At 37.8% G+C, this 18,898-nt stretch overlaps 3 protein-coding genes across 3 annotated transcripts; 2 read left to right on the top strand and 1 right to left on the bottom strand.

The window, feature by feature from the left end:
* Positions 1 to 3,920: 3,920 nt before the first annotated feature.
* LOC106308431 (protein STICHEL-like 3) lies at positions 3,921 to 8,495 on the top strand. The gene is made up of 6 exons (XM_013745594.1): positions 3,921 to 6,334; positions 6,415 to 6,634; positions 7,009 to 7,425; positions 7,498 to 7,981; positions 8,063 to 8,126; positions 8,213 to 8,495. The coding sequence occupies exons 1-6, from the start codon at positions 4,448 to 4,450 to the stop codon at positions 8,312 to 8,314; spliced, it is 3,174 nt and encodes a 1,057-aa protein (XP_013601048.1). The 5' UTR covers positions 3,921 to 4,447; the 3' UTR covers positions 8,315 to 8,495.
* A 3,572-nt stretch (positions 8,496 to 12,067) lies between these two features.
* Positions 12,068 to 15,229, bottom strand: LOC106314101 (pentatricopeptide repeat-containing protein At4g18840). Its single transcript, XM_013752038.1, has 2 exons — positions 13,485 to 15,229; positions 12,068 to 12,465 (listed from the first exon to the last, which is right to left on the bottom strand). Exon 1 carries the CDS (start codon positions 15,099 to 15,101, stop codon positions 13,491 to 13,493), a length of 1,611 nt encoding a protein of 536 aa, XP_013607492.1. The 5' UTR covers positions 15,102 to 15,229; the 3' UTR covers positions 12,068 to 12,465; positions 13,485 to 13,490.
* Positions 12,331 to 13,399, top strand: LOC106314110 (transcription repressor OFP5-like). Its single transcript, XM_013752045.1, has one exon. It carries the CDS (start codon positions 12,351 to 12,353, stop codon positions 13,335 to 13,337), a length of 987 nt encoding a protein of 328 aa, XP_013607499.1. The 5' UTR covers positions 12,331 to 12,350; the 3' UTR covers positions 13,338 to 13,399.
* Positions 15,230 to 18,898: the final 3,669 nt, after the last annotated feature.

Consider the following 18,898-nt stretch of genomic DNA (forward strand, 5'->3'; position numbering starts at 1 on the left):
GGAATTCCGACGACTTTGCTGTTAATCGGAATGTCGTCGGAATTCCGTCGGAATATACCGACGAACTTCCGACGACTACAACGGTTACATTTTTTATCGGAATGTCGTCGAAAAGTCGTCGGAAAATTCCGACGAACCGTATGTCGTCGGAATTCCGTCGGAAATGGCCGACGGAATTCCGACGACTTCATTTTTTTGGATTTGGTCGGAAATTTGTCAGTATTCCGTCGCAAATGTCCGACGACCTTGGTGTCCGTCGGAACCTCCGTCGGAATTCGGTGTGTTTTCTTGTAGTGAATGTATAATTGCAATTTTGTAAAAAAAAAAACTGCATTTTTCGCTGGTAACCATGAATATTCGAAATGTTGAGACTTAAATTTATAAAGATAGTCAAATATATCAACTGATTATATTATACATAAAAATCCGATTTTACACATTTTGTAGGGATTTTGACATTTGCACTCCTAGTATTTAGCATTCAGATGCTAGGGTTTATAACAACAAAGTAGTCCTGAGTTAATCAATAAAGATCCTTCTCTTCTCCACTTTTACAAGTTCCAAGTGTTACAACGCATGAGTTTGGGCTCGAGAATCAAAGTACTTCTGGAATTAAAAACGTAAAGTTAACGTGTCAGTGATGTCTAATTGAAGTCATCTTTTTAGTTCATTGGATTTTGGAACTACAAACGCCTCATCTTAGGTGTTATTTATAAACTCTCCCTTCATTTTTAAAATATTTGATTGATTATCCACCCCGCGACAAAACTTGGGGGAAACCTATATCTCCAATTTGCATGTTGTCATCGTACCTTTTTCTTTTCATCTTTTGGATATAGCCAAGTAGATAACAACGTATTTGTTCAATACAATCTTCGTTCACGAGCCATGCCGATTCTCAACCTTTTACAAAGTAGTTGAGAAAGTTAAAGCGTCCACACTATATAGCTTCAAGTCATCTGTCTCTATGTAATAAATATTGGATATAGGCAATGCAACCAGAAATAATGTTAACATCGTAATAAACAAATATACAGAAGAGGCCATTGGTGATGTGACTTATACAGTATCTTCTAACGTTCTTTTGTATAACTGCGGTGCAACATAAGCTTTGTTTTTCGGGACCATCCTAATGTTTCACTTAAAATGTGATTTTGGTCCCAAAGAGTTGTTAAGTAGAGTAGTAAGTTCACACGCACATAACCAAGATTTAGCCATATCAATTTAAGGAGAAGATATATTTAGATGACTAGGATGTTGTAAAACCACTAATGCATGTTAAAACAAAATGGCATATTTTATAAGTTTGGGTTTTCACTCATCGGTTCAAAACATAGATAAAATAAATGTTCAGGTGTCTAGATTTAATTAGGTAATTTGCCGTCCATGTAATAAAAGCAGTACATATTTAAATACAGGTATCATTGTATACAATAACATACGCATACACACATGTAGCCAGTGATGCTGATATGCCTCTTTGAATAAAAATAAATGTATCATGAGTCTTGCTAAAGACACGTGATAACGCCTCTCTTGGACCAACTAGATTACTAATTTCCAAAGTATATAAATCGGTGGTCCATACCGTCTTCCATTTATTACTTTTATCCGAATCCTATGCTTTCTCCTTCACTTATATATAAAAATTCAATTCATAAGAAATTATATATGAAGTTTTTAATTCTCTTATGTCAAAAAAAAAAAGAATTAGGAACAATTCTTAGATCTAAAGCTATATGATATGAGGATAGTTATGACTAGTTCACTTTGAATGCAAGTTATAAACATAGATTTAATAATATTTTGGTTATAAACAGGTCTTCCATAAAATACCTGTTTCACTTATTTGTTTTATGAAAAATACGTTATAAACAGGTCTTCCATAAAATACTCACTTATTTGTTTTATGAAAATCACAAAAGCAACTTTAATGATCACCTACGCCAACATATTTTCTGTTCGATGATCATCTAAGGTCTCAATATGAGCACGTGATCGTGATGTTAACCGTCGTACCATAATAGTTATCGTCCGAAACATAAAATTTTAGTTGTCGTATTCGATTTCTTGTTTTTCCTCTCTAAAAGTCTTTTTTTTTTTGGGTTAGAGCTCTTATTAGTTGCAATTGTGACGTCAAAACTCTCATTAATTATATTTTCATATAATGTAATCTTATCTGAGATAGAAAGCATATCAGTAGTTAGGCCTGAGACTTTTATCCGAGATTTGATCCGGATCCGAACCGAAAATTCGGATATCCGGAGAGGCCGAATCCGAATCCAGATAGTAAAATGTTGGATCCGTCAAAGCCGGATCCGGATATCTTAATTTTTAAGTCCGGATATCCGGATCAGTAAGTTTTATTAATAAATATTTCAAAAATAGTAATATCTATTTATAAAAATTAATTTTATTTAATATATTTTTATTTTTATAATAATATATATAAAATTTATGTAAATTTTATAATATTATACATAGAAATAATTAAAGATATTATATATATATTTTTTTAAATTATTGTTAATATTGTGTATATATATATATTAATATTATTTTTTATTTATTTTAAGGATCTAAATCCGGATCCGGATATCCGCCGGATATTATAATTTTTAGAAGGATATCCGTGAATCCGGATCCGGATAAGGATAGTAAAATCATGGATCCGCCGGATAAGGATCCGGATCCGGATATCTTAAAATTGCGCGGATATCCGATCCCGGGCCTATCAGTAGTAGCGTTTAGAGTAATGTTCTTTTCCGACATATAGATAGAAAAAACAAACTTCCGACTGTACGTTACTTTCAGACAGCACTCTGTTCTTCTCAACCATTTAAGGGACTTCAACGTCAATCAAAGAAAATCTATGAGACCAAACCAATTTTTAGTGGTTGTAACTTGTAAGTAGGAACCATAATTATGGTCAAAACTTAAAAGGAATATATGATCATTACAAATATTTACTTTAAATAAGTTTCAAAAAAGAAAAATACTTTGACCTGTTAAATATGAGCACAAAGATTTGACTAGGTAGGTTAAGTGGACATATCTTCCCTTTAACAATCTCTTATGAAAACAATATAAACTAATTATACACCCAATCCAAATTATTTAAAATACAAGTGATTGTCATGAAATTCATGACATGAACTAATTCACCTTAAAAACATGTCACCAATCAAGATTAACTGTAAATAAACTATATCAGAAAACATTAACCCTAAAAAAGATACTTCAGTCATTCACAACACATAATCAATATTCTAAAAATTCGGCAGCTATGGAAAAGAAAACCATAAGGAGTGAATAAGCACATTCAAGGACCGGTAGCTAAGCAACCAGGAAGAAGGAGACACTTACACATATCCAAGATCAATTTAGCCGAGACAATAAGAGACAAAGAAAGAGACGAAGAATCAATACAAAACTCTAAATTACTTGTCGAAACCACCAAAGAGCAAGAAAGAGACCTCACAGAAGTTCGAAGGCTGTCAAATGCAGTTTAATACTGTAAAAAAGAAGAAGATTAGAATCAACAAGACCTTATAGACATTAAATGAACAGAGAAGCAACCACAACCGCACAAGCAAACAACAATGACAAATGAGATAAGAGCCAGCAATGACCAATCAGTGGATCTTCTAAGCACTGAAATGGTTAAATCCAACAATAACCAAATCATATTTACTAACAAAAAAACAAGGATGACAAAATAAATGCCAACGACTAGTTTTCAAACACGCAGAAAAATACAAGCCGCAGTATTCGAAAGGCCGACACTTTTTTGATAATTTGGTAGCAAAAATTCCGAAACTTTTTATTTGATTTTTTTTTTAAATAAGTATTTTTTTCTAATATTAATTTGCATGCTTTTTCTCCTACAAACGGACAGTTCTTTATTGGCTTTGTTCCTACCATACCTATCTATGTTCGTCTCTGCAACAGATCTGTCTCCATTTCTCTCTCTCTACTTAAAAAACACAACAAAACCCTCTACCCAAAACAGAGGTTTCTGTTCTCTCTCTCTCTCACCTCGCCTCTGCCAAAAGCCATCGTTATCTTCCAGAACCCATGAGTCTCCTCTGAAACTGCATGTGAAAATTTGGTATAGAAAAGAGGAGAGATCTGTGACTTCCTTTAAAACGGTGCCGTCTCTTTTAATCTCTGTTGTCCCTGTGAGACTCACTCACTAACTTCGATGCCCACTTGCCTCTCTCTCATTAATGAGCAACAAAGCTCTCATCTTCAGTGTACCTGAATCAGCACAAAGCTTGATCCTTTACCTTCAAAGTTTCCATCTTTTCCCCATTTGGGTTCTCAATTCTCCGATTTAAAACTTCATTTCGCCGATTTGTTTTCGGGTTTTCTGAGATTCGAGACATTAAAAGCTGTAATCTTTGGTTTCACAAAGATGAGATACGATTCGATTTGGTTTCTGTAAATGACGACGACGACGAGAGTCGCTGCTTCCTCTTCCTCAGCTCGGAACCGAATCCTGAAAGACGCAAATGGAGACATCGGCGAGCATCTCCGTAACCACATCCACTTAACCAACTGCATCCACCTGAAGAACCATATGCACAAACAGAGCCCTGTCTTAACCGACCGTGCCTTGATGAGAGACCTCATCGTCCTCCAAAGGTCACGCTCCCTCAGAGACCCCTCCGCAAGCCCTCCCGCCTGGAACACCCCTCCTTCGATTGTGGACTTGCTTCCCAAGAAAGGAGAGAAGAACAAGTCCAAGTCTAGCCGTAGGTTGTCTGCTCTGAGTGGCTCTTCACCCGTTGTGAACTTCGGGACGTGTAGAGTGACTCCTTCTGATGAAGGGTTTGGTAGGAGGGTGAAGAGAGAGGAGTCTAGTAGGAAGAGTTATAGAGTTGAGGAGGAGACTCATTGTGGTGATACGGGTTCGAAAGCTAGTGGGAGGCTTAGTAGAATCAATGACGCTATTGCTAAGACATTGTCTGATCAGTTACATGAGGCTGTTGTGGGTGGTGGTGATAGTGATGATGTTGTTTCATCTAATGTTCGTCCACGTGTTAGATATGGTGGCGGTGGAATGAGTCGGACTAAGAGAAGGAAGTTTAGAGGGACGAGGAGAGTTCGTGGTAAGAGTATAGATATAGATACTGGGGGTGGTGGGAAGAGTGAGATGTCTGTTGCTTCTAACTCAGTTCCTCAAGGTGAGAAAGAAGGATTAGGGGAACAGAACATGACTAAGGCTTGTGGGATTCCGTTTAACTGGTCTAGAATCCATCACCGTGGGAAGACTTTTCTAGACAAAGCGGGTAGGAGTTTGTCTTGTGGTATGTCTGATTCAAAGGGGAGAAAAGGTGAAGCCAGTGAGAGGAGGAATGGTTCTGATTTGATGATGAGACAGCCTGAGGATGATGATGATGACTCGAGCTCTTTCGTCTGCTCTGATGGCGGCGAGGCGCTTCCTTTGCTAGTTGACAGTGCTGAGAATGAAGGATGGGTGCATGATTACTCAGGAGAGTTAGGGATCTTTGCGGATAACTTGCTCAAGAACGAAGAGGATTCTGATCTTGCTTCAGAAGCAAGGTCAGGAGAGAAAAGACACAATAAGAAGAAGAGTCATCATCATCATCAGCTGCATCAGCATCAGAGTCTTACGGAGAAGTACACTCCTAAAACGTTCAGGGATCTTGTGGGGCAGAACCTTGTTGTACAAGCTCTCTCCAACGCTGTTGCTAGACGTAAGCTCGGACTGTTATACGTGTTCCACGGTCCAAACGGAACGGGGAAGACCTCTTGCGCTAGGATATTCGCAAGGGCTCTCAACTGCCACTCTTCAGAACAGCAGAAGCCTTGTGGCGTTTGCACCTCATGCGTCTCGCACGAGATGGGGAAAAGCTGGAACATTCGAGAAGTAGGTCCTGTAGGGAACTTCGACTTTGAGAATCTGCTTGACGGTAACAACAGTGTGACGGTTTCATCTCATTCCCCTCGTGTGTTCATCTTCGATGATTGCGATACATTGTCGTCTGATTGCTGGAGTGCTGTCTCCAAAGTGGTGGATAGAGCAGCGCCGCGACGCGTGGTCTTTATCCTGGTGTGTTCGAGTCTCGATGTGTTGCCTCATGTGATCATCTCGAGGTGTCAGAAGTTCTTTTTCCCGAAGCTCAAAGACGCAGATATTGTTTATTCATTGCAGTGGATTGCGTCGAAGGAAGAGATTGAGATAGAGAAAGATGCTTTGAAGCTTATTGCTTCGAGATCGGATGGTTCTTTGAGGGATGCTGAGATGACTCTTGAACAGCTGAGTTTGTTGGGACAGAGGATCTCTGTTCCTTTGGTTCAAGAACTGGTAAGCATTAACAAAAGTAAGAACTTCATTTTTTTTTACATATATTTTTCCATTTGACATTGGTTTCTTTGTTTTTGCAGGTTGGACTTGTGTCTGATGAGAAGTTAGTGGATCTTCTTGATTTAGCTTTATCTGCAGATACTGTAAACACAGTGAAGAACTTAAGAACAATAATGGAAACAAGTGTAGAACCATTGGCTTTAATGTCTCAGCTTGCAACGGTCATAACCGACATTCTCGCGGGTAGCTATGACCTCACTAAAGATCAGCATAGAAGAAAGTTTTTTCGACGGCAACCATGTGAGTTTCTCACACTCTACAATACCTTTCTGATGTAGCTTAAGCTTCTAGGATAGAATTAGTGATCTGTTGATTCTGAAAATATCCGGAAAAATTAAAGTAATCACAAGGTTATTCGTTTAGTCTTTGAATCCCCAAATGAACCAAATCTTCTTAAAATCGTTGAGAACTCTAATTTATATTAATCACAAATCTTAAAATTGAATACAAACTTAAGCCTAAACAGCATATAAGAAAACCATAAAACCTTAAACAAATAAATATATTAATCCCTAAATAATAAACTAGATAATCATAAATTTGGACTCTGCATCACTTTCTGCTTTTGTTGTTTGTTTCCTGATCCAACTTTTTGGTTTGTTAACTACTTTTAGTATCTAAAGAAGATATGGAGAAGCTGAGACAAGCTCTCAAGACTCTATCCGAGGCAGAGAAGCAGCTGAGAGTATCAAACGATAAGCTGACTTGGCTCACAGCCGCTTTGCTTCAGCTGGCTCCTGATCAGAACTATCTGCTTAACCGTTCTTCTACTGCGGACACTAGCGTAAACCGAACTCCGTTGCCGTTAGAGAACAATGGAGGCAGAGAAAGAGAGAGCTCAGATCACCATCTTGATCCTTCTAGCGACGCAGCAGCAGGGGAAAGAAGTTCTGGATTAGACAGAAAAAGTAGAAAAAACCGACCGGCTGTTGAAGAGATTTGGCTGGAAGTTATTGAGAAGCTTAGAGTAAACGGTTTGAGAGAGTTTCTTTATAAAGAAGGAAGAATCGTCTCTCTTAGTCTCGGTTCAGGTAAAGTGCATTTGATATTAAAATCCTTACTTTGATGCCAAGTTTTTCATTTTCTTGGTGTTGTTGGTGCAGCTCCTACGGTGCACTTAATGTTCAGCTCACCGTTAACAAAGTCCACGGCTGAGAAGTTCCGTGGGCATATAATGCAAGCGTTTGAGGCGGTTCTTGAGTCTCCGGTAACTATAGAGATCAGATGCGAGACAAAGAGAGACTCGAGGCCAAGATCGTCTTTAGCACTCGTTGGACAAGATCACAACGTGAATGGAAGCGGGAGAAGTGAGATAGTTGAGGTCATTGAATCTAATGGACAAAGACGGCGTCAGCAACAGAAGGAAGAGGAGGAAAGGAAAGAGCGAGGAGTTGGTTCATCCGCGTTGGCTCGAGCTAGAAGGAAACATATGGAAGCAAGCCAGAGTCAGAACCAGAGCCAGAGCATTGTGAGAGGTAAGGTCTCGTTGGCTCATGTGATTCAGCAAGCTGATGGATGCACACTTCAAAACGGCTGGTCTAAACGCAAAGCCGTGTCTATCGCTGAGAAGCTGGAACAAGAGAATCTGTAAGAATCTCAGAAACATTACTCAATCAAACATATAAGATCACTTAGTGAAAATGTTTAATAATCTTTGATTTCTTACAGGAGGCTAGAAGCTAGATCAAGAAGCTTGTTATGCTGGAAAACCTCAAGAGGCACACGTCGCAAGGTAGCAACACTCTTTTTATCTTCTGTAAAAAATCAAAACTTTGTTTTGTTATGGTTAACTGAATTTTTTTTTTTTTGAAAATGTAGGCAACGAGGTTGAAGGTGAGAGGAAGAAGGACAAGACCACGGACGTTATTGAAACTCGTGTCGTGCGGGAAATGTCTTTCGACGAGATCTCCATCAAGATAATGTGTTTTGTTCTTTTGTCGACCATACGCAAATTGTTATGTAGTCATAGTCAGTTGTAGCCTTCTTTGCAATTGTAATAGTTCTTCTGGATCTTCTTCTTATCACAAAAAATAAAATGGATTAGTTTTTGTAAGTCTATTCTTAAAGAGTTGTAATGAAATGGTGGAGATGCTTTCATTAATACCGCGTGAAAAGTGCGTTACGTTAACCGCAGATGCTAACGCATCAAGAAGAAATCAAACACAAAACCATTTGGTTCTTATAAGATGACAAGGAAGGTATCAAAAGAATCTAAGTGTTGCAAACGATACTTTAGTTCTTTTACTTGAAGCTCTCTTATCTCCGTAACTCTGCAACCAACTCTTCTTTCTCCACTACGAGCTTCTTAATTTCATCTATTAAATTATCCTTTCTGAAGAAGAAGTATGGTCTTGGAATGGTCTTCATAAGCTGAGGTTGGCCTCGCAGGCTCGCACAAAATTAACATTTGCATTTTCGTTATTTATCTCAGGTTCAACATTTATGAAGTTCTACCACAAAAATGTAGGATGATTCGTCAAACCCTAATATTCTTTTTTGAAAAAAAAAATAAATAAATAAATAAATAGAGGGAAACCCTAATATTTGATCACCAGAAATGATTAAACATACATATTCAAATTTAGAGGGAAAGTAGTGTGGCAACCATGCTGTAAAGCGATGATAAAAATAAATAAATTTTACACATTTAAGCTTATTTCTATCATTTTTTTTTGGTAAACTAGCTTTTTTTTTTTTGATAAAATGTGAATATTATACCAAAAATTGGAACAAGAGTTGATTTACAAGGGCTTTAACAGCTAGAAGTTACATATGACTCAAAAAAAATAAAAAAAAACAAGATGGAACTATGAAGCTTATGAATCGGGTGATCTAGGTGAACCTAAACCATTGAGACAACAATCCTTGGCAACGCTTATGGGGTAAGCGAGCCAGGAGGATGTCTCTGATGGCCCTGTCGACCTTACTAAACAGGGTAGAAGTCGAATCATGGGGGCCTTGGTGTAGTCTGTTGTTCCTTTCTCTCCACAGGTGGAAGACAACCAGTTGAGCAGTGAGTTTCTTTAGCGTTGCTGAGAGGCCTGGAGTAACCGTGAGCATTCAGTTGATAAGAGAAGGCCAGGTGTCAAGACAGAGGGCCTGTTGTCCAAGGCGAGCCAGAACGATGTCCCAGAGCTGTGTAGCAACGCTACAGCGCAGGAAGACGTGGTCCCTAATTTCCTGTCCAAGTCCACACAAACAGCAGGTAGCATAATCATACACACCCCCAGGTTACTAACCGTTCTCTTACCGGGAGTCGATTTAGGTTTGCCACCCAAAAGTGAAAAGCGTATTTGGGCACTGCATGTTTAAACCAAACGGCCTTCTCCCAATAAACCTGAGGCGCTGAGAGTCTGATAGATTCCCATGTTTTGGTGATAGAGAAGACAGAGGCTCTGTGACCAGATGGTCCCCAGCAATAAGAGTCTGCACTGTCTTCATTGGTAGGTGGACCAATCTCCAGCAAAGCTGCTCTCAAGGAAGCAAGGGATGGTGTTCTACAACGGGGCGATGGAGTGATCCAAACCCCGCGTCTAACACCTTCGCTTACAGTGGCTGTGATAGGAATTCCAAGCCGACAGAGACCAGCCTCACCAACAGAATCAATAAGAGGCCCAGAGGGTAACCAATCATCAAACCAGTAGCTAGAGTTTCTCCCATTCCCAATGTTGCAGCCAATCAAATGACCAGCTAGAGGGCGGAGGGAGATCAGAACTTCTTTCTATCTTTAAGAAATAAAAAAACAACCCTTCTTTATCAAATACAACACAACGGGTTCGTTTGGCTTTCATCAAGTTTGAAATAGTCATGAAATAATGTTTTGTCCTTACTAATGATAAGGCCAGTCTCCAAAAAATCTTTACAAAAATAGTTGGGATGATTTGAAACTAAAAGTTCATATCTCACTGTAGAATTATTATTCAAAAATCGTAAAAGAGAATTAGGATAATTATATGTTGTCTTTAATCAAAAATAATTATTACTTTCTCCATTTTGAAAAAAGAGTCATTTTAGATTGATTTTTTTTCTTTTAAAAGTGTACTAAATCTCGACCTGCGCAACCGCGCGGATTTTTGTTTTCATTTAGTTTTATATAAACATTTTGTTTTCAATTCTAAATTGATATATATTATAATATATATGTGTCTATCCATTTTTAAAACATAATAAGTATACAAAATATTTTTTCATTGAATAGATTGTTTCAAACTTTCACATGTATTTGTATCTTCTTATATATATATATTTTCGGATTATTATTTCATTATTAAAATCGTAACTATATATATATATTAGTAAAATATTGTTTTATTGTCATATTCAAAAATATTGTAACATTTCACAAATTTAGAAAGTTTTTTAAAAATTAAACTTTTCGATTCATAGATTTATATTATCGAGTAAATAATTAAACATTTAGTTTTTGTTTAATTTTTAAAATAAACTATATAGTTAATTTGTTTTCATTGGTTTAAGGTAGTAAAGATTAATCATTGTTAGATAATATGATTTTTGTTATTTAAAAAAATATTTATAATTTTAAAAGTTAACATCGATAAATATTTAAATAATTAATATATGGAGGTATAGTATTACAACATTAAATTATATCTATTTTATTTATACTATCTATAAATCCAGTGGATCATCTATTTTTTAAATCCAATTATTGATAGTCCAATAAAAATTTCTGGTATGCCCAAAATTTAAATGATAAGATTAGAGATTAAATGTAACATGACTTTATAAGAATATGCCCATTAGGTCCATTTTTAAAAAAATCACACATGAATCAAGATTGTGACTTCTGTTTTAATATATAAAATTTCCAATGCAATTTATATATATATATATATATATTTGCCATTTTAAGTGACCAATAATTATTTAAATAATTTTATTTAATTAATTGTATATTAAATAAAAAATATTAGTATATTTTGTAATTATAATCCGTTTAAAATATGTCAAAACGATAATCACAAAGAGAGAGAGAGTATATTTTATTGTTTCGGTGAGGAAAATACATGGGTATTATTCTTTTATATTTTTTTCAGATGGGAAAGTAGAAGAGCCTGAAATTGGCAAATTTGCTAATGCTTCAATGGCAAGTCTTTACAATATAAGAGCGACATGAAACTTATGTAAATAATTAAAAAACACCTCTATCCCCATTTAGTACACTATATAGAAGAATCAAATACAAATTATGAACAAGTAGGTGGTGGATGACACAAACCATACCCTCAAGGTAGGTGATATATCCATATGGAAAGATTTAAGCTGTTCTTCTAAAATCAGGACCACATCAACTTCACAAAATCTCTACCTTTCAGATAACCCTGAATCCATCAACTTTACCTTCTTCGTGATTAAAATCTCTCTCGGTCTAGGACCAGGAGAGACCGGGACCGATATCAATCATATTGTTATAGTCATGTGAATGTAACCATTGCAAAGGGCAATAGATTCTATGAGCCAAGACCTCAGTGTTAAGACAGCTACTACAATTAAAAGATAGGATGATTCTTGTGGTTCTTGGGTCTGTCACGTTACTTAGAATGAAGAGAGAGCCTAAGTCTTTGCCATCAATGAAGTTTGGTTTTTGATTGATAAAGCTGGTCCCCTACTTCGGTATAAATTCCAATACATACCCATAGATTACAGAACCGATAAATCCAAAACTTTTCTTAGGCCAAAAGTGGTCACAGGATTCTTCAGGCAGCTTTGGTTCTCTCTTTTTTTTATTCAAACTGCAACTAGCTTTTACCCATTTACTCATTAAGACAACGTATTCCATCTGCCTATTAAACACAACGACCTAACCATATTACAACAGTAAGCTCTAGATATATACGCCTTACATTTTTATCATATTGTTTTATAGTCTATCCTAAGAAACCCCCGGTAGAAAAAGAAAGCTCAAAAACTTTTTCAAATTCTTGGATCGTCTGGAATGATGATGAGATGGGGAAGAAAGAGACCTGTTTCTTCTTCTTCTTCTTATGGGTTGTCTCGTGCTCATCCTGTTTCTTGGTTTTCAAAGTTGAGTGGTTCTTCTGACTTGAAACCTGCAAAAGAAAAGAAGCAAGATGATGAAAAATCAAGCAAAGCGTTACAGAGAGTATCAGTAGAAAAGGAGAACGCTGCAACAAGGTCAGCTAATATGGAGTCAACCGAGAAGTTCGAAGAGATAATGAGCAGTGTTGTGCGGAAGAAAGTAAGAGATTGCCATAGAGAGACGTGTGGCTTTCTGAAAGTAGAGGCAATGGATCGAGACAAAGGAACTGTAAGAGTTCAGGTGAACCGAGATAAGCAGAGATGTGAGAGACGTGACCAAAGGCTTCTCGAACAAAAGCCAAAGAGATCAGAACAAGACGCAGAGATCAAGGCCAAAAATCCAGCGGGAAGGACAGGAACAGGGAGTTACAGCAGAAAAGATTCTGTGATTCTTGGTCATACCGAATCAAAACCGACTCATCAGTGGCAAAAGCTCAAGGATATAAATCTACGAGAAATGAAGCTGAAGGCTGACCAACAGAGGAAATCTATGTACCTAAGAAGGGAGCTAAACAGATTAGGAACAAAAGAGAGCAACAAGGTTAGAGTCTTTTCACCAAGAGCATCTGAAAAATGCAGAGTTAGAGCTATCGAAGACTTGAAGAAGGCTAAACTTAGAGCACGGAAACACGAACACGAGCTTGTGAAGGAAGGAGCAGATAGAGAAATGGAGAACGAAAGCTTTGCATTAGTGAAATGCTCGAGCGATCCTCAGAGGGATTTTAGAGATTCAATGATCGAGATGATCATGGAGAATGGTATCAACCACCCTGAAGAACTCAAAGAGCTTCTGGTTTGTTATCTAAGACTCAATAGCGATGAATATCATGACATGATCATCAAAGTGTTTCAGCAGGTGCATCACGATTTAAATTTTCATTAGTTAAATTTAGATAGTTATAATATAATGATAAGTGCATGATTAACCATTCTGATTTGTTAGTAGTTTACGTTTCTACGATGCAATTTCCCTAAATAAAAAAATTATAAGCAAGACTATGAAATTGACAGATTAGTTTTTGGACATTACCGAGTTTTAATCGTTTATTAGTCCTTCACCAGCTAAGAACTCATGGACAACACCATCAACTTCAATCATGCTACATCCAGGCTTCTTGTTTACTCTTTCTGCTCTCATCTTTCTTCTCACCTCCGTAACCTCATCCCACCTTCCATTAGAAGCATACAAGTTTGACATCTGAACATAACCAGAAGTCTCCCCTGGATTCAATTCCAATAACCGATTCGCCAGGCTCTCCGCTTGTTCCGTTCGACCAAACCTTTTACAAGCACCAAGAAGAGATTCCAACAGCACCGAAGCCTCATCTGGTGGAACCTTGTTCACAAGCTCTTCAGCTTCCTCGAATCTCCCCAACCGACCAAGCAAATCCACCATACAACCATAGTGTTCAATACTCGGCTCAACCCCGTAAACACTACCCATCGTTTCAAAGAGTTTGCGAGCTTGGTCTAACAAACCCACATGATTGCATGCAGACAGAACAGCGATAAAAGTGACACTGTTCGGTTTAAAACCTTCGTAAACCATCTCTGAGAAGATCTCCAAAGCATCGTTCCCAAGACCGTGAACGCTTAAACCCGTGATCATCGAGTTCCATGTACTCACATCTTTCTTCGAAGCACCTCTAAACACTTCAACAGCCTTATCAATCCTCCCGCACTTCGAATACATATCCACAAGAGCCGTTGCTAAAAACCCATCAATCTCAACCCCATGCTTGTCGATATAAACACGCACCCATTCACCTTGACTCAACGATCCAAGATTAGCACACGCAGACAAAACACTAACAAAAGTAAAACCATCAGGCTCCTCGGCACAACTCTTAAGCATCTCATTAAAAACCTCCAACGCTTCTCCGTAACAACCCGCACGCGCGTAACCACTCACCATCGCGTTCCAAGAAACCAAATCCTTCACAGGCATCTCATCAAAACACTCTCTCGCCTCCTCAACCAACCCCGCCGCCGCGTAACAAGAAACCATAAAGTTCCAAGACTCAACATTCCTCTCCTCCATCTCATCAAACAGCTCTCTCGCTTCCTCCACCAAACCCTTCTCCACAAAAGCACTCAACAACGAGTTCCACGAAACAACATCTCTCTCAGGCATTTCATCGAGCACCTTGCGCGCAACCTCAAACCACCCGCTCCTCGCATACACATTAACCAACGTATTCTCCACAAACACATCCGAATCCAAACCAGACTTCAAGAAAAGGCCGTGGATCTGCCTTCCTTCCTCAACCCCGCGAAACGCAGCGCAAGATTTCAACGCGAACGTGAAGCTGTACTTATCCGGAGCCACAGGGCCGAGGAGCATCTCGCGAAACGCGGTCAGAGCGATCTCCGGGGTGGAGCTGTTGGCGTAGGCTCTGATGAGGGAGTTGTGAGTGAAGGCGTTGAGGGTATCGACGCGGTTGAGGATGGAGTGAGCGTAAGAGACGGTTTTGGGTTCTGGGTTCGCGACGGCGAAGGAGATGAGCTTGCTCGCGGAGAACGTGTCGCGGGAGAGGCCGGTTTTGAGCATAAAGGCGTGGGCTTGTTGGATCTCTGAGAGAGATTTGGCTCTCTCCGTGAATGTCAGAATCGGCAGTGGAGTTGAGGAACAACAAGTAGTAGTCATGTTTCTCGTTGTTCCCTTCTTCCTCACTCTGCAATAACGAGTTTAAACCGCAAGTTGATGTATTAGTACTGTCATAAATGTAAGTCAAGTTCCTTGTTTCTGCTCAGGATATGTTGACGTGTTGGGATGAGGATGAAGAGGGATGACGTTGCAGCACTTTATTGACGTGTGTTCGGATCATATTTTGAATTTTTGGTATATTTTGGTGTAGAGGTAGAAAACAGTTTGGATACTTTTACATTTCAGATCGAGTTCGGATATTTTAAATTCGAGTTCGGTTATTTAAAGTCGAGTTCGAATATTTAGATTTTGAACGAAAAAATTAAATTCTTCATTATTTAAATTTTTGTATTTAAAATATATACTTTTAATTTAGCTAGTTTTCTAATTTTTAATAAATTAAAATATTAATAGGTTTGAAGATAAAACTTTAAAAAATAGAAAGACACTAATTTAGTTATTATTTTAAAATTTTGGATGCAATTTTTGTTAATGTAAAAAACAAGAGCTTAATATATATCTTAAGTGAAGTGTATATATATCTTAAGTGAATAGCAAATGATATTGTCCATGATTATATGTATATTATTTCATTTTGAATCATGTGCAGAATCAATTTAAATATTTTGAATAAAATTAGAGAAATAGACTATAAATATAGGGTCAAGTATTCATATGCCCGGTTATCTTCGGATATCGAATCTTTCCTAATTTAATACCCATTTGGATATTTTGCTAATTTGGTAAGGACTTCAGTTTGAGTTTTTCAGATCTGGTTCGGATATGGATGCACATATCGGGTAGAATGCTCATACCCCTAGTATAGACTCTAGATTAGTTTTTTTTTTCTTTACGGCAAACAAACAAATTTCATTCATAATTAGAGATTACAGGTCAATATTCAGTACTTCCAAAATACAAATTATTTTATAAGCAGATATATATATGTGCGTGAAACATTACAAAGATAAAAATATTTAAATTGTTTTATGCCTCTTTAGAATTTTAGAAAGAATATATATATGTATATTTTTTTTTGTAACTGAGAATATATATATATATATATGTATATGTATGTGAAAAGGTACAGAGAATGCAACTATGTGAAACATATTTTAAATGTTGTCATAATATATAACTTAGATCGGTTTATATCCTATTACCAATCCTAAAATAATGTTCATAAGTTCTTTTAAACCTCGCTAGGGCTTCATTGGGTGGGAGGAGACGAGTATCGAAGAATGAGCGCAAACACTTGGTAGAGCAGAAACATCTACCGTTATATCTTCTGATGAAAACCAGTTCGCCTTGACAAAGACGTTGGCATTCATGACAATACCAACTATCAGCAGAACCCTTGTTTGACACAATATCAACCTCAGCACCATTGATTTCTATCTTATGGCCAGTCTTGATATAACGATGTCTCCCCAATATGCACTCAACATGTACAGTGGTGCAGCAAGCGTTGCACATGTAGATTAATAGATTTGTTTTCTTTATTTTCTCTCCGCACATCTCACACCATAATGACGAAGTTGGAGTCCCATTGTGAACATCGTCTATACGCGCTAAAGAAAGGGTGAGTGGATGAGAATCATAACTGCATTTCAACAATTGTCCTGGTAAAGTTGCGCATTTCAAGTCCAAGGAGAAGTGGCAATGAGGATCAGAACAAACAGCAATAATTGTTGAAGATAAGCCACAAGCCATACATTTATATGGATTTGACGACCCGATATCAAACCGTTGTTCCAGAAAGAGAGGATGTTGGTGGGCTGTATGGTTGAATGCTTCGACAAAGGAAGCACATTTCACATCCATGTAAAACTCACAATCATCTATGTAACATCGATACATGAAACCACAAGAGTCTTGATTACATACGGAGCACGTGAAGACGCCTTCTTTGATTTTCCTTCTCATGCCTTCTAGGATCAGTGGATGACGATGTAACATATGTTCTATCCTCCGAGGAAGACGTCCGCACGTGTCATGGAGAGAAAAACCGCATTGCTTGCAATACAAGAAACTCCCCATATCAATTGGAAGGATGCAAGATTGACATACCTGGCCGCCCATCTTCACTTGTGCAGCATCACCGTGGAGTCTCGTTAGCTTGTGATTGTGGCTAAAATGGTGTATTGCGATACCTTCAATCTCAATGTGATCATCAATAAGTTCAGAGCTGGCACACTCTAGTGATCCTCTGGGTACTCGTTTGTCCCACACTTCGCTCCTCGTCGCACAAAATGCATGGGCGACATAATCACACCTCTCACGGCAAGTATATCCTTCATAATTTTCAGAAACACTTTCCTGACAAATTTTACAAACTTTTCCACCAGTAATAGAAATACGAAAGAGACGGTGCAAGTGACGTGTGATCTTTAAAACCTTCGGTAAGAAAATGCAGTTTCTGTGTATAAATAAATCGCATGGCACACATGCGTACATATTTATTTTATCTGTACCGACCAGCCCACAAACATTACAAACAACTGAGGTTTGTCTGCGAATGAAGAATAGGGAATGGTCATGAACGTCTGGTTCATCTATTGTGAGACAGCTCTCGTGAAAATGAGAATGACAGGTACGGCAATAGAATATAGATGTACGGCAATAATTTTTAGATCCAGAATCTATTATTTTTTTTCTTGATAAGTATGATCCAGAATCTATTTCCTCTTCACAAAGATTGCAAACTGTTTTGTTTTCTACGTATCTTTTCTTTTCGAGGAAGTGTCTTGGGTGATCTTTGGTGTTGAATTTCATGGTGGGTGTCGTGTTTATGTGTATGGACTTGGATATAGTTAATTATTGAATATAATCGAACTGAGATTAATGGGTACTCAATCGTTATGTTCAAACAACGACTTCGTTTAAAGTTTTGATCTCTACTATCTATCATTTGAGGTTAAATACTTGTATAAATTATTCTTTTCTTTTAGGTACATCGAAGAAAAGGATATCTTCGGCTGTATAATGCTTGCACAAAGAGCAAAGTTATCACTTATACTTTATACACGGACTCGTATAAATGAAATCGTGTGAAACTGTCTTTTTCTCTGATGTCCAAGTTTAGTATCTATGATCAAATGTACGTAGTTTGTGTGTTTAGAATCAGTTATTTAGAACTTACAAATTTTGTTCAGCTGTACAACTTGTCATAATTATCATAGATATATTCTTGGCGACGATGGATTTGCAGGGGCAGAAATTAATCAAGGTGCTTAAGTCACAGTAGACTTGAAAATCAAGTCATATATATATATATATATATATATAGCTAAAACTAAAGAATGTGTTATGAACCAGATTGTGGATGACACATAACCAATAGATTATGATTTGTAATCTTTTCATTTATCTATGACGGTGTAATCTCGTATATAACGAAACTCTATGTTATGAATAAAGATAGATTTTTCCATCACTTTTATAACACGTTATCAGCACGAAACTCTAAATCCCTATGCTAATACCTAAATCGAAAAACCCTAAAACCCTAACCCTAGCCGGCGATCCGACGAACCCTAAACTCCGATTGCGTCTCTTGTTCCCGCATTTGTTCCAGCTCGCGTCCTCGATCAGCTTCAGCCCAAGGCGTTCCTGATCCTAACTCAGACGTTCGCGACGCAAGAGCAGCTCCAGCACGCGACCTCTTTCTCGTTCGCGACAACATCAGACAGCTCGCGTCCGACGATCAAGGCGTTCCCGATCAAGCAACAAAGGACGTCCGCGACCCGATAGAAGCGACTCGATCCATTCTAGCTCGTGTCACGTTCGTGTCCAGC

This window comes from Brassica oleracea, chromosome C1 (assembly GCF_000695525.1).
Source record: "Brassica oleracea var. oleracea cultivar TO1000 chromosome C1, BOL, whole genome shotgun sequence".
Classification (NCBI taxonomy): Eukaryota; Viridiplantae; Streptophyta; class Magnoliopsida; order Brassicales; family Brassicaceae; genus Brassica; species Brassica oleracea.